At 37.8% G+C, this 23,771-nt stretch overlaps 2 protein-coding genes across 2 annotated transcripts in view; both read right to left on the bottom strand.

Annotated features, from left to right (window-relative positions):
• LOC130569733 (arf-GAP with Rho-GAP domain, ANK repeat and PH domain-containing protein 1-like) overlaps nucleotides 1–23,771 on the bottom strand; it is a 71,535-nt gene that overhangs the window by 35,462 nt on the left and 12,302 nt on the right. The gene's annotated exons all lie outside the window — the stretch shown is intronic.
• Nucleotides 18,141–22,753, bottom strand: LOC130569738 (adenosine deaminase-like). Its single transcript, XM_057359562.1, has 4 exons — nucleotides 21,720–22,753; nucleotides 20,995–21,062; nucleotides 20,496–20,625; nucleotides 18,141–20,244 (listed from the first exon to the last, which is right to left on the bottom strand). The coding sequence occupies exons 1-4, from the start codon at nucleotides 21,729–21,731 to the stop codon at nucleotides 20,140–20,142; spliced, it is 315 nt and encodes a 104-aa protein (XP_057215545.1). The 5' UTR covers nucleotides 21,732–22,753; the 3' UTR covers nucleotides 18,141–20,139.

The raw sequence follows: 23,771 nt of genomic DNA, 5'->3' as shown, positions 1-23,771 counted from the left end.
CGTTAGCATATGATATCGAATGGAGCTAAGTCAGTCACGGGCTAAATAGAACATTCAAAGCCAGTGTTAAACTTACACTATATTTATATTGTAGTGTATTTCGGGGAAACTATGAGTTTAAACACAGTAACCTACAAATAATTAATGGTGATTAACCATTAATTATTTTATACACTTTACCTGATGCATCAGAGCTAATAACAGCGACAAACTAAATACACTCGTCCACCGAGTGATCAGCAGATCGTATATCAACTCTAAGAAATATTACTCCCCTGGCCTGGAAAAAAAAAATTCTTACTGTAGTACAGTACCACTTCAGAAATCTTAACGAAATCAAGCAGTTTAAGTGACGTTGATATGTGATAAATAAACACAGAAACAATTCGAGCGTGGATACACATGCGGTTTATTTATCTACCCTACGGGGAACTAAAATCAACTAACACAAACCAAACATTAACAAACAAACATAAAAACGTAAAACAGTAGAGAATGAAAGAAATAGATAAAGCAAGGAAAATGGCAGTATTAAATCAGCTATTCACATCTGCACGAACCATCGAGTACAATCTCCTTATTTAAAAGGGGAAAAGCTTATACGCAACTGGTTATCAATAGTTCAGATACTTGCATTGACTTCTTTGTTTCTCGGGACACGTGCTGGCGCACGTATCAAAGGGTCCTGATGTGTTCAGAACAAGCCGTGAGTCTGTTGGATTTAGCTGACACAAACTGCCGGAAGAAGCTATCTCTAAGGAGAGACAGGTCTCGAGAGGTTGAAAGAACACGAACGCGCACGAGTGCGAACGCACACAAGCGAACAAACATACACAAAAGAGTAAGCTTTCCTGCGTGTTCAGATGTTTTAACACAGAGGGCGTCACGCCCCTCCAAGGTGGGCGATCCAATGTGATGAGATAGTTTTGGGCGCGAAAACATGTTTCTTTGTCCGGCACACTAACTCATTTGCATTTATGGTCGCCTGGGAGTTCGGAGCAGGAATAGACTTCTATAATAGAATAAAATGAGTATGGTATAAAATACATTACTGTGCTATACACCATATTCTAAGACATGAAAAGGGAAACACGTAGATATGAAACATGAATGGGTTACAATTACATTGACCTGTAGTTTGGACAAGAATGTATATATACACAGAATACCACTAAGCACTTATGCCTTTGAGGTTATAGGTGAAGTAGAATAACATAGAGACAAGCATACAATGTGGAGATTCATGTGTATACACTTTAAACCAGTCTTTTGTGGCTAAGGAAAGAGAAAGAGACATTCTTTTGGAAGAATTTGAGGCTCTCAGTCCCTGGGGGCCACATGGCTTTTCTCACTTTGGTGAACAGTCCTGTCTCCCCCAAGAACCTCCTTTGAAGTCTAGGGGAGAGTATCCGAATCTGTCCTGGTCAGTGATGAAGGTGTTGAGAATAGGACATTTGGCCAGACTTGTTGGTGCCTGGTCGTAGTCCTGCTGAGAGGTTACTGTGTTTTACGACCACAGATGGTAAACTTTGATCCGACCATACACTACAATATGTTATTTGGCAAATGGGCACTTGGAGTTTAGCTGTATGTATGTTAATACATTATGTGCGTTAATATGTTCAGCTGCGGCAAGCTGTTTGTTTTGCTAATGAACAGGGGCGAACACTGCAGTTAGTTTTCTTTTAAACATCTTGAATCATTCGTCCTTAGGCTGAAAAATCTGTCACAGCATACTAGTTACGCTCTCACTGTCACATTCATGTTTGTCACCTATTCAGTTTTCCTCGTTTTACACAAGGACTTGATTTTCTCCACGCTCCCTCACCTGTTCCTCGTTTATTTTAACCGCACATGTTTGTTATCATTATCATCACATGGACATTATTTATACCCTGCCTTTTTCCTTTGTTCTTGGTCATTCCTACATGTTGGTGGACATGTTAGTTTATACAGTTGTTACTGCACTTTCATTTGTTTGACTATTACCTCTTTTGTTTATTAAATATATCCGTATTATTGATACCTTGACTCTTTCATCACCCGCCACCGTAACAGAAGAAACGACCTCCAGTGATGGAATATATCCACTCTTCAGAGGCTGCCCTGCTGGATCTAAGGCAGGATGGCCGGCCGCTGGAGAGCTACGTGGAGGAATTCGCAGGTTTGTGCTCTCGGGTGAGTTGGAGTGATTCATTTTTAAACCGCTTATTTCTGACTGGCCTAGATGACGATCTGCTCGTCCTTATTCTGCTTCCCGACACGGATGAGTTTCCGCTGGAGGACTTCATTAATCGAGTCCTCGAAGCGATGGGCTCTGCATTCTGCGTCGGGAGAGCTGATGAGGACTTGAGCGATCGTCATTCAGAACCAGTCAATAGCGGGGAATTGGCTCTGGCTCGTCCCATATCCATTCCGCACTCCTCCACAATGCCTCATCGCCGTGGGAAACGGCCTTGAGCCGGTCCTGTCCGGTCTTCCAGAGGTTTTCGAGACGGTCCTGTCCGGCCTTCCAGAGGTCTTTGAGCCGGTCCTGTCCGGCCTTCCAGAGGTCTTCGAGTTGGTCTCGTCCGGCCTCCCAGACTTCTCCGAACTGCCAGTGCCCAGCGAAAATCAGTGGTGGGGCTCCACCTTGGGCCTACCGGGAGCCGCCGCCTCCTGGACGTCAGGAACCAGTGGCTCCACATCTAGCCTCGGATGGCTCTGTTCCACCTCGTCCTGACTCCTGCACCTACACTCCTCAGACCCTCGACTCCAGCGTGGACCTTTGGCCATTCGGCGTCACCGGGCTCCCTCGGTCAGTCGGCTACACCTGGGTCAGTCGTCGTCACACCTCCGCTGCGGACTTGCGGGCCGTCCACTGCTCTCCGGCCCTCCATCCCTTCGGCTACAGCCTGCTTGGCCCTCCCTCAGGCTCTGCCTCCTCCCTTGGTCGCTCCAGCTCATCCTCTGCCCTCTGAACCCACACTGTCATCTCGGGCGATCGTCACTGCAGCTACGTTGCGGCCGCCAGGTTGCTCGTCATCTCTTCACCTCTGCGGCTCTTCGGCTGTGCAGTGGGTTCCAACTCCATCATCACCGTCTTCGGTAGTCCCCATGGTGGTGGCCCATCCCATCTCACCTCTTGAATCCTCCTCCACGTCCTCACTTCCGTGGCCACCAGACCTGTCCTCACCCCCCGTGGCCACCTGATCTACCGGCACCACCATACACCCGATGTCGGTAGCACCGTCTTGGAGGCTCCCTGGATATTACCTAGTGCCGGACACGAGCCTCCAGGATGCCCACCCCCCCCACCCTGTTGTTCCTCGGTGCGAGGTAGCGCCTTCCGGGGGGCTGTGTTATGTCACATTCATGTTTGTCACCTATTCAGTTTTCCTCGTTTTACACAAGGACTTGATTTTCTCCACGCTCCCTCACTTGTTCCTCTTTTATTTTACCTGCACCTGTTTGTTATCATTATCATCACCCTGCCTTTTTCCTTTGTTCTTGGTCATTTCTACACGTTGGTGGACATGTTAGTTTATACAGTTATTACTGCTCTTTCCTTTGTTTGACTATTACCTCTTTTGTTCATTAAATATATACGTATTATTGATACCTTGACTCTTTCATCACCCGCCACCGTAACACTCGCGTGATGTGTGTGTAACGTTATAATATTTTCAACGACAAGCGCTAAAATCCATGTAATTCCGCTGAGATCTCCGGACGAATGATTTGAGACATTTAAAACAAAACTAACCGCAGAGGAGTTCAGGAAACATAATTTAGCTAAACCATTGCCATGGCAGTACTACACGTGTGTCGTGTTGACACGCCGTACGGAAGGGGGGTGGGGTGCGCTGTAACTCATTATCATTTAAAGAGACATGCACCAAAACGGGATGCTGTGAGCATAGCTGTTTTTGACGAGGCAAAAAGGGTTTTGTTTACACAGCCATTGAGTGTTTTTAAACAGAATATGTTCCAGACATTTCATGAAGACCCAAACAAATCATACCAACTTGTTGAAAGTGCTCATACTATGAGTCCTTTTAAAAGATCTTCTTATGTTTGTGCTTTTGCAAAAGGACCTTCACCATCCCTAATTACGTTTTTTACTTGCATTTAGTCTCATTTTGAGCACAGATATCCTTTACATTACATTTACATTTCTGTCTGCATATGCTTTTATCCAAAGCGACTTACATGTAATGTAACAGATGCCAGTCAATGTAATAGATGCCAGTGAAATTGCGTAGATAAATATAATTTTTATTTGTTTATATCACTGCTTACTTTCACTCACGTGGTAGATATGTGTGGGAATCATTATCAGTGGTGGGAATTCTGCGTTGTGAGGATGGAACTTAATGGGAAAGTTTAAAAATTTGTGCACAGCAATCCAGCTCCCTGTTCAGTCCCAAATAAATTAATTAAAGGTTTACTATAATTTACCATGAGTAATCAGTACCTTGAACTCGATAACTTTGACTCTTCTTTTTCATGTCTCATTGTATATTCACGCAACCAAGTAAGTGTAGAAGTGTAGCTCACAGCTCCCTCTGCTGGTGTAAATAACCACTACATGATTGCTCTGGTACTATGCATGATGATTAGGCTTTTTCATCATATTTGCTGGTTGTTTGAGTTAGGTAAAAACGAAGTTCGGAGCTAGCTGCAGTTGTGCGGGTCAGCCGCAAGTGAGTGGAACTTTAGCCGCAAGTAGGCTGTACAAACCTCCAGAGGATTTTGATTGGTTTATTTAATGTAGGTATGTTGTAGAATTGGTTCATGATCCACACAGTTGGTGGTATTTTGTGTTTTTGCATTTTGTATAAAAAAACAAGACTAACCCCTCCTCCAACCCAAACCCTAAACATAACTCACCTGAAAGGGCAGCACAATCTGATTGTAGCACAAAATGTCAGAACAACAGTGAATGGTTGTTTTAATAATTGGTAACATATATAGAAACGGCAGTGGTTTAGAGAAATTGTGGTTTTTGAAATTAAAATACAAGATTAGGCATAATTATTATATTTATATCAATGTATAGACGTATGTTTTTCTGAGTGTTTATTTGTTGAAGCTTTAATTATGGCATGCTGGCCATAACTTCACATTGGATTGAACTTCCGGTGGACTAAAATGTGCTTTGTTCATAAAAAGCTTTATTTTTCGTTTTGGGTTTTATTGTATATTCATCTGATGCATTTTGACAAATTGTGATAGAATGAAAACTTTAAACTAGGATGAAAATGTAATTTTATTGTGTTTACATTACTTTCTCTACATCCTGCCATCCTCAATGACCGTGTGAAAATACAACCTATACTTGCGGCCTAAGCTCCTCCCACTTGCAGTTTGTGGAGTAGGCTCCTCCCACCTGCAGTTCTACTGTCTGCAGCGATCACTACTTGGGTTGTATCGGACGTGATGATGGGGACAGAACACCAAAAAATAGGACTGTCCCTGGAAAACGAGGATGTCTGGTCCCATTTGCACAAAATTTTGTATATAGCATCTAGAGACACTCATGATAAAAAGTTATTAAAAGCTTTGCGTTTAATCAGACGGTTCTCGTATACTGTGTCAAGGAATTCTAAGATGAGCACTGAAATGATACGAGGCAGTCTTTGCAAAACTTTTGTGAATTGACACAAAACTCATGTATCAACGCTAGTAAATTTTGTGCTATATGCATGTTGATATATGCATGTTTGGTATCATTTGAAATGTCTCAGTACGACTGATACAGTGGTCTAATTTTTTATGTCAATAAAAAAATATAACAGGGTGCGCCTTCAGTCGTCTTAGCCTCCGTCTTCAGTCGTCATCAATATTTTTAATAATTGTTATTATCATAAGCAGATATATTTTCAATATACACACAGAGACAAACACAGAAGAGACAAGCATTTCTTTAAATTTCATCTAGTCCCAATGTCAATGTAGCCTACATAATAGACCATGTTAAACTAAAGTGAACCTGCAGAGTTTTGCGTTTACAATGCATTTAACTAAACTCAGAGCATTTCCTTAGATGATCTAGATTCTAATACATCTGCAGTGCTCTCTTATATGACATACAAATTTATTTTACACAAAACTCATGTTTTCTCATGTTGTGTCACATATGTGTGTTGTGAAAAGCTCTTGTAAACATACAGTAAACAGTGAACCACACGCCCATCAGCAAGTTTTCTTCCTTCTCTTCTTCAAACTTCAGCAAGCCCAGTCTCTGTGTCTACCAGGTCACGCTTATGTTGCTGTGCTTGACGAACAGGGCGCGCACACATGACGGGCATTTATCATTGCTGGCAAACAATATGACACATTTGCATATGTTTTTGATAGATATAGGTTCATATCCACTTCATCCAATCATCCGTCTTTGTGTTCTGCGTGTTCTTAAGTTTCCCGCTACGAGGAGTGAGTAGGGGTGGGCGGATCGATCCTACTGAGGTTGTATCGAAAAGGATCGATCCTAACATTAAAATATCGATACTAATGTTTTAGTTTTTACTACTTGTTTTATTTATTTACTAATGTAGCTAAAAATTGTATAATGAAGAAAAACTATTTCCCATACACCTAGTTTTGCACACGTTGCTCCTCCCTGTCCTGCTGTGTTTTGTAGTCCGCTATCACGTGACTCAGCAGCGCCAAGCGCAAGCACGCAGACGCTGTTGCAGCCAGCGAAAAGAAGAGGCGCATCGTGTGGAGTTTTTTCACCTCGGTGAATAAAAACACTGCGAACTGCGTTGTATGGCAGTGGGCCTTTGGGGGTAAAAAGCCTTTTATATAAGTACTTTATTATTTAAGCACTTTATTTCCTTTGTTTCTCAATTGTGTGCACTTTGTTTATAAATTCACTTAAAAAAGTGTAATGAAAGGGAACCATGTTAATTTGTTCTATTATTTTCTAAACATAACACTGAACAAAAATGGAAAAGCAGTTTTAAAATCTTTGTTCTTCAGTAATAATTTTGTCCACTTTGTTTTTTTTAAGCTATAGAAGTAGTATTGGGATAACGAGAAATTGTTTTGTAATATATCGTTTTTCAGTTCTGTTAATATGTTAATGTTACTATTTTCCAGTAATAATTTGGTGCAAAGTTCATGTTTGCAAATTCGATTACAGGAATAAATAACTAAATAAATAGATTTATTTGGTTTAAATGATGTCCAGTGTTTTAACATCTACATGATTAATTAGCCTACACGCACATTAAGAGCACAAATCACAAAATATATTAGTGGTCATGAAAATGTATTCAGATTTAGCATATTAATGATGCATTCATCTGATAAATCATGACATTTCATCAACAGGAAAGTAAATGTAAGTTCAAGTGAATGCTTTCTAAAAGTAAAAAGTATTGGTATCGGTATCGATATCGATATCGGCAATACTGGCCCTGCATTTACTTGATATCGGATCGATACCAGATTTTACAGTATCGCCTACCACTAGGAGTGAGTAACCCGCCGCTTCAGATCATGCTGCGAACTGAACAAATAATTTGAACTGATTCGTGAACCTATTCAGACGGTTTTGCCCATTATTCAATTAATGCTTCCAAAAGAATCTACTCAAAAGAATCAATCACTCGAGAATGCACGAGACGACAACCTTGAATTAAACGACGCGTTTTATAATGCATATTTTAAAATGAAAGAACGAAGGAACGTAACGCAGTGTAACGAAGTAAAAGTACAGATTTTCTATTAGAAAAATAAAAGTACCCACTTTTAATTTTACTTTAAAAGTACATATTTTCCAAAAAGTTACTCAAGCAAATGTAACGAAGTAAATGTAGCGCGTTACTAGCCACCTCTGGCCTCCATAGATATTTATCAAAAACGCGTCAATAAAATGAACAAACTCAGCGAATAGTTGCTACACAGACACTTTTAAATGATCCAATTAAAATCTGTAATTGTAATAAGCATGAAATAAAAGACAGGTACATTTTATCCTGTCTCAGCTCATTATCTCTTATGTGATCACACCCTTGCGCTATTTATGCGGTAATGATATGCAGGAGCCCATACGACCAGATAAGTTGTTTGTCCCTGTCCTTAAATATAACTCATAGGAGCGTGTACTTGATTAGCGCCCCTACTGACAGCAGGAGAAACTTTTGTCTGTCATCATCAATTGAGGTCATTACAAAAAATATAACAATTTCACAGCTTGCCAATGAAGCATTCATTAATACAACTAGTAGCAAAACCCCACGCGAACAGCTTCAGCTATTCGCTGCAATTGGACAGGAAGAGCTCACAAAACGTATAAAAGCAGCTATAAAAGTCATTGTGTATATTAGACCCTAATCCCACTTATCTATTAAAAGAGCTTTTTTCCTGTTGTGGCAAAACTTCTCCTCAATATTTTAAACTCATCACAAGCATTAGGATATGTCTCAGAGCATGCAAGCTAGCAGTCATTAGGAGAATTAGCTAATCTCCCTTTTTTTAAATTAAAAATACTTGAAAAAGTAGTCTGAAGCCAACTATGTACAGTTGGGGACAAAAATATTAGCCCCCTTGGAAAATATGAGCAAAGAATGCTGTGAAAATGAATCTGCATTGTTTCTCCTTTTGATCTTTTATTTAAAAAACTCACAAAAATCCAAGTAAAACAATTTAAAGTGGGGGGGAAATCACATTATGAAATAAATGCTTTTCTATAATACACATTGGCCACAATTATTAGCCTTCCCTGACATTCTTACGAATAAATCTCTCTCAAGTATATTCCCATTGATAATTATATTTTCTTAGGACACCAAGGTGACTAAAAACATGATGTTGTCCAGTCATGACTTCTTGTTGCACAGGAGAATAAATATGTCATAACACAAACCCCAAATACCCTTAATCAATTCAATTCAATGTTACTTATATAGTGCTCTTTACTTTGTTGCATTGTTTCAAAGCAGCTTTACAGGAGGAAAAGCAAAACCAGTTAAACTGTTCTTCGTGGACGTTGCTCGGTGGCTTTGGTCGGGGTCACTGATTGCAGCTATGACACGTCAGAGGAGATCTGGCCCTCCCGGCTGAGCCTGGTTTCTCCCGAGGTTTTTTTTTCTCCATTATTCATCATTGGTGTTTGGGTTCCTCGCCACAGCAGAGCAGTGCAGTGTTGGCTTGCTCACCAGGAGACTGCATTTATTTATTTATTCATTTATTTATTAGATATTATTTATTATAATGATCTTGCTTGGTCTATAAACACCATGCACTGTGCTGTGTTTTACCTTTCTGTGTTTTTCTTATTTGCTCCTGTAAAGCTGCTTTGGAACAATGCACATTGTGAAAAGCGCTATATAAATAAAATTGAATTGAATTGAAAACAAACGGTTGAAAATAATACAGTACATGGTACAGAACGTGGTATTATCGAAAGAGTAAGACCATGCAATCACCATCACTTATCCATCAAAAATACATTGTGTTGTCATCTATCGCACTCCAGGTCAGCTGGGAAACTTCTTAGAATAACAATATCCATGAAAACAGCACTCCACTGATAATGCTAGGCAACTTCAACATCCACCTTGACAAACCACAAGCAGCCAACTTCTTAGCTCTACTCACCTCCATTGACCTTCACGGGGCCAACACCCCTCCCACCCACAGAGCAGGACAACAGCTAGATCTTGTTCTGACTCGTAACTGCACCGCTAACAATATTCTAGTTACTTCCCTGCATGTCTCTGACCATTTCTTTATAAAATTCACTGTAAAACTCCCTGTAATCTCACCTCCCACCTCTAACCTTGTTTATTTCCTACTGATAGTCTCTGTACAACCTTAACATCCTGTCTTGACTGTCTGCCCTCTTACCTCTAGGCCTGCACATGATACACCCTCTTGCCCCTGGCTTTCTGAGACTCTTCGTGACCATCGGACCAAGCTAAGGGCTGCGGAAAGGAAGTGGCGCAAGTTACCCTGCTGATCTCTCCAAGTATCAACATCTTCTTAACTCCTTTGCTACTGATATATCTGCAGCCAAAACCAAGTATTTTCAAAACAAAATACCTTGCTGACTGCTGATGACTTTGCCAACTTCACTGATAAAGTGGAGACCACCAGCAGGATATTCTCTGCTCAACACATCGCTGATCTCTTTCTTACCCCTTGCTATCCTCAACTCCCTTCTTTCTCGCCTCTTTCAGAGACTGATGTCTCCAAAATTCTATCTCTCCATCTCTACTGCCTCAACTCGCACACACTCAAACACCTCCATCACCACTGGTACTGTCCCCACCTCATTTAAACAAGCCCTGGTAACACCTTTTCTCACCTTTACTGGTAAAACCGACACTTGACCCCTCAGTTGTCAGAAACTACAGACCAATCTCATTGCTGTCTTTCCTTTCCAAGGCCCTCAGAAGGTTAGTATTTAAACAACTCTCTGCCTATCTCTCACAGCACAACCTTATTGAAACTGTGAACCACCAGATCCTGCTGTCCACTCTCTCCAAACTGGGCATCTCTGGAACTGCACTCAACTGGTTTAACTCTTATCTCACAAGCAGATCCTTCAAGGTATCCTGGAGAGGCAAGACATCCAGATCTCACAGCTGACAACTGGAGTTCCTCAGGGATCAGTTCTTGCTCCTCTCCTCTTTTCTATATATACCACCTCCCTAGGTCCAATTATTAAGGTGCATGGGTTCTCATATCATTTTTATGCAGATGATACGCAGCTTTATTTCTCTTTTCAGCCAGATGACCCCACCATCTCTGCCCATGTCTCTGCCTGCCTTCTGGACATCTCTTATTGGATGAAAGAGCATCACCTACAACTCAACCTCTCCAAGAAAGAAATCCTGGTTATACCTGCCCACCCATCAATTGAACACCACCTTACCATTCGGCTCGGATCCTCAAATTTAACACCTACCAAGTCTGTGAGGAACCTGGGGGTGATGTTTCACGACCAGTTGAAATTCACCTGTCACATCACAGCAACTACTCGAACTTACAGGTATGTGCTCTACAACATCAGGAAAAGCAGGCCGTTCCTGTCAGAGCATGCCTCTCAACTGCTAGTCCAAGCTCTGGTCATATCAAGACTGGACCTACTTCCAACCAATGCAGTCAAGCCCTTGCAAATGATCCTGAATGCAGCTGCATGTCTAGTTTTCAATCAGCCTAAAAGAACCCATTTAACACCCCTCATGGCAGAACCTCTTGTTCCATGTGGAGAGGGTGTAACGTAGTGGTCTTGAAACTTTGGGCGCCACTCTGTAACGTAGTGGTCTTGAAAGAGTTTTTAGAATTTATGTTGGGCGCCAGACAATTTAAATTAACTGTCGAAAAACTCTGTTTGACCCGTTCAGCAATTAAATAACTATATGTATATAAGAGACAGTATATATATATATATATATATATATATATAAACAAAACAAAACATTTGAGAAGCACACATGCAAGATCTCAATAGGAGCATGTAACAAAACATAAAATACAATTAAATAACTTCTCACCAAACCCCAAAGCAACAATCTAACATTCAAAATGTAAGAGAAAGTTTGTTCCGGATTAATAGAATTTGTAATCCACTATGGTCGTTGAGTCCTTTACGTGTCAATTTACTTATTTCCCAAGTTTTATCGGCATGGATACTTTCCGGGAAGTCCTAGAGCATGCAACTGGGTAATTTCCTTCAACCTTCTTATCTTTGGACTTTTCAGGCTTTTAATGTGCACATTTGTAGATTTCACAAAAAGAGGGGAAAAAAATCTTCGAACCATTTGTGTCGTGCCACCGTTTGCAGAGGAGTGCCGTCGGTTCGTCTTTTAAACTCTCCTTCTGCTGAATACATATCCAATGATTTGGGACATAATATCCACAAGGTTTACTTGAGTAGCTACTAATTCCATCATGGCAATCCAAAATTTAAACACAAACACACGCTCCACAGGTTTATACCATTTCCACCGCGCTCTGACTTCCGACTTCCCTTCTCTGATTTCATTTCCTCTCTCTTATCCAATATCCCCCCCTTTTCTCCAAACTTTATTATTCTTCGTTAGGATAAATTATAAGATTAATTATGAATATGAATTGGTTAAAGATTTGTACCTTTTTTTGTGATTTTTCATTTGTTGAAAATGGTGTAACATTTAGAGATTTGAAGTATGCGAGGTGAAGAGCGTATACAAGGGGTGTTTTGGCCCTTTTGGCCTTCCACATGCTCTCTCCAGGTCTCGTCTTTGTCCCCGCCCTATCGTTTCCCAATTATTGATGGTTAATGTTTTCATTCCCCGCACCTGTTACCTCTTGATTTATCCCCTTTATAATGCCCTTGTGTTTTCTGTCCCGTGCTGGTTCATTGTTATCTGTCACTCAGTTCATGTGGTGAGTTCCTGTTTGAGGTCAATGTAGTTTAATCCAGTTATTTATACCTGATGTCAATGTTTAGCTTTAGTCTTGTCCAGTGTAGTTTAGTCCGTGTTCCTGTCACTCCGCCATGTTTTACCTTGTCCTTTGTATTTTGCCCCCTCGTAGGTTTTTGTTTTGTCTTCTGTTAATAAATGTCTTGTTAACCCCTTACCTGTCTGCGATTGGGTCCTCTGTTCCTGTGTTTCCGTGTCTGCCTCCGTGTCATGACAAGTCTATTTCTGTTTACTATGTACTATGTTAAAGACAGAGGTATTGTTTAATTACACCAAAAGCTGGTAAATATAAAAAAGTAGAGTGCAACATGGTTGTTCGGTTGTGTCGACCGCCATGGTTAAAGGGGTCATATGGCACGAATACTTGTTTTTCTGTGTCTTTGGTGTGTTATAAGATGCCCATACATGTATTAGACATGTAAAATTGAAAAATTAAAGTGTCGGACTAAAAGATGCATTCTATCTAAAAGCGAATGCTCACCCAGACCTGCCTGAAACTCCTCGTGTAACCACACCCCCACAAATCCACATCAATTCATGGTATGATTTGACTAAGACCGCCCAAATGTATACGCAAGTAAGGTGGGCGTACCTGTCCGTACAATTGCTTCTGAACCTGATGTTCCAAATATGGTAAGAGGCGTGACATTTCCGTCACACGCTTCCAGTATTCGACCAATCCCTACGCACTGGTTAACTGGCCAATCATAGCACACCTCGCTTTTCAGAGCGATGAGCTTTGATAACAATCTGCACGTTTCAGAGAGGCGGGGCAAAGAGGAGATACAAACATGCATGGTATGTGGAATATACAGCGTTTCTTAACCTTAAATCGAGTATACACATTGCATTACATCTAAAACAAACGATAATATTCATTTTAGCCATGTCATATGACCCGCGTACCGCAAACTGTTGTTTGATAGTGTGGGAATATTTTTCAGATAAAAGTATGATTTAAATATCAATATAATCAATAAGTGTTTTCTTTCATTTGTTTCATTAAGCTGTGTGTTTTTGTCATGTGCTTTCTATTTCACTCAGTGGAAAGTTACTGTGGCAAACAAAGAAAACAGAGAAAGTTGGGGGTTGGAGTCATAAATTATCTAGATAAACACACACACATATAAAGAGTCACAAAGAAAAATAAATGTTATGAATCAATCCACTGCATATGTTCTAAGTATAATCATGAGTTGTGATGTGTTTTAATGAATCATAGGATTAAGAAACAATGCTATATAATTAAAAACATTAGATGATTGAGTGTTTTCTTTTTACTAAAAGAATGTTAAGAATGTTGGTATGTTGTCCGGCCACAATAGACTGTTTTTAGGAGACCACTCCTTGGGGGAGGGTGTCCCTGGAGAACATTCCTCAATACTAGCGACTGACCACAGGATGTATGTTTTGAGAAGGTTTTATTTTTCAGGAACTAAGCAGATAAACGTGGCGTATGGTGATTGGTGGAAAGAGAACAACACTCCTTAAAAAGCAAAGGCGGGGTCAGAAGATAGAACGACGTCACATTCTGTATAAAATATGGGTGTCAGGAAATGGTTGTTGTTGTTGGCTGTTGGATAGAGTGTGGAGAGCAACTGACAACCCAAAGCTTTGTTATTCTTTGAAATCTGATTAATAAACTTCAGTTTTGAACTTAAAAGTTTCTCTTCGAATTTTGAACATGCAGGACTGCCTCTAAAGTCCAACAATAGTCACATCTTAAACATCTTAAATGTGTGTTATTTTTCCATCTTAGTAATATCTCTAAACTGCGGTCAATGTCTTCTGTGTCAGATGCAGAAACATATTTATGCATTTTATAGATTATTATAAATATTTGTTGGCTGGATCGCCTGCAGCGCATCTGAATAAAGTCCAACTGGTTCAAAATAAAGCAGCCAGAGTGCTTATTGGATCAAAGAAGTTTGACCATATAAACCCAATTCTGCTACTATCCACGGGCTGCCTATTAAATTCTGAATAGACTTTAAAATCCTACTAATAACTTATAAAGCATTAAATGGTCTAGCCCCTCAGTATCTTTGTGAACTATTGTCAGGCAACAATCCACCGCGCACATTGCGGTAGCAAAACTCTGGTCTGTTAATCGTTCCCAGAATATCAAAGTCTTCCAAAGGTGGTCGACCCTTTTCGTACGTGGCTCCTAAACTCTGAAATAGCCTCCCCAGCCATGTTTGGGGATTCAGACACAATCAGTTTTAAACTACTAGACTAAAGACTCATCTCTTTACTCAAGCATTCACCTACAGTAAATACGCCACTTTTCACACAAAGGTTGTGATCTATTAAAAACAAATTTGGCAGGATAATGTGCACTCCTGTAAGCAAACTCATACAAACATTCTGGAGACATGGGGAACTGTTAACACAGATAGCGAGTTGGTGAACTCAAGTCAGATTGCAGAAAGTTAATGGGAGAAGAACGATTACAAGTATTAATGCCTCACACACATTTAATTTCACTCCATACCATACGTTAGATCCACGTTATCATGAGGATTAAATCCAGCAGTATTATTTGCACTTGAACTGAGTGATAATTGTTTCAAAAACACCTTCTTGCAAAATCCAACTCAAATCTTGAATCAAAATTTAATCTTAATATTTAATGTCTCACCATTACATTGTTCACTACCGGATCATGCGTACACGCTCTTTTACTGGTGTTAGTGAAGCCTTATAATACAGGCAGAATCATTTAAAACTTTTTTTCTCTTTTATATACACATTTGATTAAATGTTTCACTCTTAATAATGGAGTTAAGCACTCAAGTGACGTCTAAAGGTTAAACAAAAAGTATAGATATATTTCTGGTGCATGCACTGCTTTTAAACACTTTCCTGTGGCATGTTGCTTGTTTAAATAACAGTGAGAGGTGCATTATAATTCTTTTTAAACAAAATTTCAGAGCTTGTGTTCTAAAACATTTTTAATGTATATGGGCCATTCTACAGATTTGGTGCAAAATCAGAGTTGGAAACATCTTGAAAAAAAGTGTTTTTTTCCCAGAAATGTTTATGTATGCAATTGTATAATATCAAAGGTAAACATTTCTAGTAATTGTGCAGTTAATTTTCATATTGTAATTTCAGAAAGATTTGGAAAATTCTTCCTCTTTTAACAATATTTCAAGTGTAATTTATGAGATTTGTTGTATTTTGGATCCAATCTTTCTTTGTAAAAGGCATAAAATTGATCATATCGATTTCAAAGTTAAGGATTCATTAGATTATATATACATTGAACCAAACTATATCATAACATCTTAGTTGATAATTTAATTTACTTTATTTTTGACATATTTTTCGGTAGTGATCACAATATTTAATTTGCACAGCTGAATCAGACTTTCAACATTTTATTACAAATAACTATCTATGTTGCAAATACGCAGCGAGCACATACAGTATAGCAGACACACATCAAATCTCACAAATATCTAATAGAAAACCGACAGCTCACAACTATATCACTACTAAAATATACTAAAATACTAATGATTTGCATTAGCTGCATTATATTGAACTGTGCAGAGTTTTGTTTATTTCCCCAAATAAAGGATTAAGTGTTTATAAACAATTTTTGTCACTACCGAGACAATGATACCCAGTGATACGTTTCGGTCGTGACTGTTTTGGTAGTGAAAATTTTGAAATATATTTCTTTAAAACAACAATGGAAAAAAAATGCAAGTTGAAATTTAGGGGTTTGGGTTCGGGACACCCATCTCCCAATTGAAAGTACACAATAAATTATGCTTTTATATATATTAAGCTTACTGATATTTAAAATATTATTGTGGGTTTCAAAAGATGACAGAAGGATCTTAGTAAACAACTAAGATTTGAATACTTGAATGCTTTTTAAATGTGTTTTTGGGACAGTTTGTCAGTTGACAGTTTGCACGAATTCTGTATGGCCCATATAAACATTTCTATCGAGAACAATGATCAACGGTGCACACTTTGATATTATTGTGGACACATACACGACCCGGTGGTGGAGTGGTCCATTGGCTCATATCTTCCACATGTCCCGTACCGTCACGAGAATGGAAATATGCATATAGAAATGATATGCAGCTGACGTTATGCATAGTTAAACTAGGCATTGTAAGCTCCATATATGGTTATATCGGAGATGGGGTGGAGATACATGTACACACAGTCTTCCCCTGACTGGGATTTATAAAGGGAATTATGCACAGGTTTATGCACAGGTCCTGGCGTACGCAAGGTATTAAATCTGACAACTTTTGCGCTTACGTAAAATCTTCCTTTTGTGCATGCACATACTCTAAGGAGGAAATCTATGTAAAGTTTTATCAATGAGACCCCAGGTCATAATTTTCAAGTAGTCCTGCATACTTTAAGTAGTTTGATTAGGGTTGGAACTAAAGTCTGCAGGACATTGGATTCGGCCTTCAGGAGCTAAGTTGGCCACCCCTGGCTTACAGTATTGCAGTATTGATTCTCTCTGTAGTTGCAGAAATGTTACATTAGAGAACAATGAATGTAAAGTTGCTTTGCAACAATGAAAATTGCTATATAAATAAATTTGAATTCAATTATTGTCACTTTGGTTTATATAATTGTATAACTTGTATATATGTGCCTGTATGACTTTAGAAGAAAAGTGTTTTTGTTATGCTAAGGTATTGTTAGTATTTCTATTTTTAAGCCATGGGTTATGCATGTAGACCACTGCAGCAGTTCTTAATCCTGGTCCTCGCGACCCCCGGCTCTGCATCTTTTGAGAGAGAGGGAGACAGGAGACGGGAAAGGAGCACGAGTAGGGATGCGAACTCAGGTTGCCTGATGTGCCGCTGCATAACATGGTCCACTGGATCATGGCCTTACTGACCATTGAGGTCCCCAAGGTCCAGACCTCAGTAGTTTTTCCATGGTGTGTAATAAAAGTCGGCTAATAGGACAAACTGCATTTAGTGCTGCCAACATTGTAGAAAACGCCTAGATAACTGATATCAGATCTAATCTGCTTTCTAACAGCGCTCTTCAGTGTCAATCTGATTGAGTTGGCCAATCAAATCAAGGAAGGCGAGGATTATTGTCCAATCAACTGAAAGAAGGCAGGAGTTGCTATTGACAGAAGCCGAGGTTGAGGTCAGTTTGCACTGTTTAGCTAAATGCTAATGTTTGACAACTGTTTCATCAAATAAATGTTAAGGGCCATTCACTTGTTGCCCTCCAGATTTGAGCACGTTTGACGCGCATCAACATTTAAATAACGGACCTGAGTAAACGACCGATTGTAATATCATGTAATGCAAACTACAAAATGTTGAAAACACATAATTTAATGTCAGTGTGACCAGACAAAACATTAACAGACCTTCAAAAGATTGTGCTAAACCTCATGGCTTTGATGCAGGTGTATTTATAGGTTGTGTGTAGCCTATTAAAACAACAATATTATTTTCTAATATTTCAAACGCATCATCACCTTTAAAGGAATTCTCCTTCTTCTGTTTCTATGTTATTTTAATTTTACCTACTTTTATTAAAAAAGCAAGTGTCTGCAACTTTTGTAATTTGATGTCTTTTGTCTTAGCTACTCAAAAAGTTAAAGTATTTTGTGTTAGAGAAATTCAGTTCCCTTTCTGTCGGTCTCTCGACATTGTGTCGAACCGACAGATGGGGTTCGTCCTTGAGAACCAATCGCTTCCGACTTCTCTAGAAAAGGCNTCCTGAGTTAAGTCTATTGTAAATGCCCTCTGGTGTTAGAACAAAGGTAGGGCAACAAAGTGGTTATTATAGTGTTACCCTATAGTTTATATAATGTACATAAATGCATACTGTATATCACACAAGCACCAAATAAAACACTATCAGGTTTAATGTTTTGGATTCATGACGTGGGTCAAACACATAAGGACATGTCTAATATATTTAATATACTATGTAATATACCATTTAATGTATTCATATAGCACCTTTCATACACAGTCCTGAATAATTTTGTACAACTTGGTGCAAATGTTTTTGCTTAACTTCATCACATTATAAAGCTCTTCTGTTGTTTCTGTGCATATATGGGCCGTTCTACAGTATTCGTGCAAACTGTTGTCTCACATAAAAAAAAAAAACATTTAAAAAGCATTAAAGTATTCAAATCTTTTATTCTATATTTTATTTTTAAATGATTAAACTATGTAAAATATGTGTCCCGGATTTTCATGTCACTACCAAAACGGTGTAAGTTTTTTTTAGTCCATTGGCTGAGACTGATTTCCCCTACATTTTTTTTATCAAGAATCATTACTGTCTCTCTCTCTCTCTAATAGCTACATGGTGAGTAGATCGGTCTTATCATTCAAGTAAATGTGTTCAAAAGTTTGAAAATCTGTGTGCAACTTTAAGGAATGTCACTATCAAACATATTTTTTCTGCATTTAAACAAACTTTTTTGGCCAGTATTCCATAAAATTAAGTTTTTATGTTTGTATCTGTTCAGAACTGTGCTTGCTAATGTGCTGATTAGCATCTTTGAGCTAGGCTCAAAAGTATCAAAAAATGGTCACTTCCAAAACAAAAATTGTTTCGGAAGTGATAAAAAGGAACACTTAATCCTTTATTTGGGGAAATAAACAGAACTCTGTACAGTTACGCAAATCATTAGTGTTTTAGTAGTGATATAGTATGTGAGTTGTAGGTTTTATATTAGATATTTATTGTCAGATGTGTGTCTGCTATATGTGGTGGCTGCGTATGTACAACATAGTTAGTTATTTGTATTGACATAAAATTTTGAAAGTGATTCAGCTGTGCAAATTAAATATTGTGATCACCACCACTACTGAAAATGTGTGTGTCACGACCGAAACATGGGATATTTTGTCAAAAATAAAGTATATTAAATGATCAACTAAGATGTTATAATAGTGTTTGGTTCAATGTATATATAAACTTTGAAATCAGTATGATCAATTTTATGCCTTTTACAAAGAAAGACTGGATTCAAAATTCTGAAGAACTGAAAACTTTACACTTCAAGTATTGTTAAAATTGTAACTGTTACGTGTGAAAACTTTTTTTAGATTTAAACAAAATCTTAGTATGTAAATATAATCCTTCTTATTAAATTATATATTATTGTGTTTTGGTAGTGACAAAATTTGGGGAGAGGAAGACTATTCCAAAATTTTCTGAAATTACAATATGAAAATTAACTGCACAATTACTAGAAATGTGTACCTTTGATATTATACAATTTGCATTAATTACAATTTTCTGAAGAAAACAAAATTTTCAAGATGTTTCCAACTCTGACTTTGCACCAATTCTGTAGAATGGCCTATATACTGTTGAGAACATGAAGTATAGTAGGTTATATATTATATGCATTGGATCATATGCAATCAAATACAATATATTTAGATGATGGACATTAAAATGCAATGAGAAAAAATGTCCTTCAAGCTCCAAGACGACAGCATTTGTTGAAAAAAAAAACAGCATGCTAAAATGTAATATTAATGTGACAAATGCAACTTTTATGTGGACAGGCCGCACGTGTACTTCTAAATGTCAAAGTTGCCATGAATTTTGTGTCGTTTACAAAATATTTCATAGAGTTCTCCAGATATTTGAGTCACGCTTCAAGGACTCCGGGCCCACTTTCACATTCATGTAAAGGCAAACATCTTAAAAGGCTCTGCAGCCTGCGTCTCTGTATAAAGCGGTGGCAGGCTCAAAAGCTGGTGTCGTTCAGCATGCCATAAGCCTCATAGAGCTGATAAAGAAGCTCCTCTTTCTCCTTTGCGGGAAGGAAGCTAGACTTCGCTGCATTTATATTCTGTGGGAGGGGAAGCGGACAGTTTCATTCAATGCATTCACAAGTCCTTTTATTATGTGGACACCTTGAACTCCATTAGACAAAAAAAAGCTACTGGTGTAAACATTTATCTAAGACACAAATGAGATGCTTTTTGTTTGAGTACTAAAATTATATATCCCTAAGGGGCTTTGATCTCGCACTATTTTAAAGCATGTAGCATTACATAAAATAAAAATTCTCTTTATTTATGGATTGTGTTTGTGCCTTACCACTCTCTTGAATTCCTCTTCAGTAAAATCCATGTATTTCTGTGCCACCTGGTAGTCTGAGTTTAGGGTGGAGTTGAAGATCAGAGGGTCATCTGTGTTCAGGGAGTAGTTGGCTTTGTCCTGTTTAAATCTAAAAAGAAAACACATATACATATATATATATACATGAAAGACGAAAACTGATAAACCCATGAAACATTTTATTATTAATGCTTTTTATAAATTGTATTAATTTAGCTTTTTATTCATTGTATTATTATTTATTATATATACAGTATAGTATATTATTTATTATATTTAATATACTATAGTATATAATAAAGTATATATTTAAAATGCATTTATTTAGTATACATATTAATATTATTATTTAACATACACAGTATTATTATTATTATGTATACCTAACCATAATCAAGTTTAATCAATTCAGAGTTACATGTGACAATCACAATAATGTGATGTAACCAGTGAACAGATGCAGTGTTAACATTTTTACCTGATGAGAGGGTGTTTCGTAAAATCAGGGCCACAAGCTCCTGTCAGCTTACTGGAGACAGGACACATCTAAAGTGAGACAAAACACACACACATCAGTATTATGGTAACATTGTGTATACTATTAATTTCCTTTAAACATCTCATAAATATTCTGGATGCTAAATATAAATATTAGTACACTGAGAGAATGTCCAGTGACATGCTTATAAACATAGGTGTTTGAATACTGTCCACTAGAGGGCAGTATGAGTTTACATTTTTGTAGATGCTCTCTCCAGTGTTTCTAAATCTGGCTCCTGGGTATCCTGACACACCCAATTCATCTTATGAAGCACTTTATTAACAGAGACTTTGATAAGAGAGATATAAATTAATAATCAATCTGTGATTATTATACACTGTGGTACACAAAGGAAGAGAGCATTGGGATATTTTTAAATAAACAATCAACTGTGCTTTGCATTTTTCAGTTACACAAGTAAAAATGTATGTCATATACAAGGTTTGAAGTTGTTATATACAGTGTATATTATCATGACTTATCACTAATATTGGGTAATTATTATGTTTGCACTTTGTACATGTTGCAATGGACTCTGTTCTTGTTCATACACAGTCAAATTTCATGTGTGATAAAGGCATTTTTATCAGGCTAATGACATGAGATTACATGTATATCTCTTTACATATATATGATTCCTGGAACTGTGTGTGGGAGCGTACCTCAAAATGCATGTTGTCTTGAAGCAGTTTTCTGTATAGAGCTTCATCTTTAAGTGTGTTGTATCCATGTCCAATGCGTTCTGCTTTTAGAACGTCCACAGCCTGCAAGGGATTTTACATTGTGGTGCAAGTTGGCACATCTTTTTATGTCTTGAGAGCAACTTTTTGTGGCATGACATTTTGAAAAACACACCGTGTTTTCACAAAATGTGGTGTTTACTGAAATGTTGTGAATATATAAAAGTACTTGAGTAGAAAATGTATTTGATAAGCTCAATTTCATGACAGAATAAATCCAAGGTTGGTCATGAAGTATAAACATCTATAGCAGATACAGTATATCAGAATGTGGAACATCATGTTTATATGAGTAGCAGATCCCTCACAAAAAGTTGCTGTTACTATACTTCTTTATTTTCCCCTTAAAAATAAAGTTTGCTTTTAGTCTACTTTTTATGTACTTTTCAGAAAAGCACTTAAAATTACACTTATTTACACATTACTTGACTTGCATATACTGAAGAAAAAAGTCAAAGTATATTTGGTCTGTACTCAATCTTTGATCAAGATCTATTTTAAAGTTCAAGTTTACTTATATTCTTAGTATATTTGGTTTGTAGTTGTGTTTGCGTTTTTGACTGAGAAGCCTATTAAATACATTGTTTATAGAAATAGTAAACTTCACTTAAAGGGATAGTCCACCCAAAAATGAACCTTCTGTTATCATTCACTCACCCTCATGAAATTTCATACCTGTATAAATTACTTTGTTCTGATGAACACAGGGAAAGATATTTGGAAGAATGTGAGCAATTTTCAGTTCTGGAACATTATTGACTACCATAGTAGGAAAAATAAAATGGTCAAAGGTGCCCCAGAACTGGTGTTTCTTCAAAATATCTCATTTTGTTTTCAACAGAAGAAAGAAATATACCATATTTTGTATGATGTCACAGAACTGAAAATGGCTAACATTCTTTCAAATATCTTTCTCTGTGTTCATCAGAACAAAGACATTTATACAGATTTGAAACAACCTGAGGGTGAGTAAATGTTGTCAGAATGTTCATTTTTGGGTGAACTATCCCTTTAAGTTCACTTAAAGAAAATGTACAAGTATATTTGCAGTCTATAGAGGGTATACTACAAAGTATACTTTCACAAACTAAAAATGTGTTACTTCAAGCACTGAACTATTAGTTTAGTACAGTTGCAGTACAAATGAAAAACATAGTTATGTAGTCAAAGTTTACTAATGTTAGTATACTTAAACGTATACCTTTATAAACAAAAAATTGGGGCAACTTATTCCCAAGTAGTTTTTAAATAGTACGCTTACAATACTAGTACATTGATATTAATAATGTTCTTGCTTAATCATTTAGTAATGTTGACCAAAAGAGAAGTCACACACCTCTTTGACTACAGATGGAGCGCCCACTTCTCCTGCGTGTACTGTTCTGTGCACATTGCTTTTGACTGCTTCCTGTCAACAACAACACTCAGTAAAGCCACAGCTAAGACACGAGCAGTAACATCTCTTTTTACAAACAACCAGCCCCAAAGGAAAGACTTCACTTTCCAAATGCAACCATAACAGCATTTCTAGTCAAAACATGGAACCATGTGCAAACCTATTCACCTTACCTTATGGCTTTCAAAAACAGTGTTTGCTAACTTCAGTTTAGATCGCGGGATGATAAGGCATGCGTTTTGTTTCCTGAATGTTTGGCTCTAACCACACTAATGCAACAAGCAGATGTTTCTGTTTGTATGTTATCTAAACAATAGCTTAAACATGTCTGAATCACAAAATGCACTTAAATCAGTTTGAAACTTATCCAATAATCAAACAGTTTTAACGTGACTGTCATCATAACACTAAAAAAAACTGTATGTGTGAGGCATCTGAAAAAAGCTCCAGTATGAATATGTTTGTAAGGAATGTTAAAATGACATCAGAAAAAAAGACCTTGGCAAAACTAATGATGTGGATAAGAAGCACTATTATCACGTATGCTCTTTCAAATGTGCCCTGTCACAATCTCAACG

This window comes from Triplophysa rosa, linkage group LG19 (assembly GCF_024868665.1).
Source record: "Triplophysa rosa linkage group LG19, Trosa_1v2, whole genome shotgun sequence".
Taxonomy (NCBI): Eukaryota; Metazoa; Chordata; class Actinopteri; order Cypriniformes; family Nemacheilidae; genus Triplophysa; species Triplophysa rosa.
This window is presented reverse-complemented; position numbering and strand designations above follow the sequence as displayed.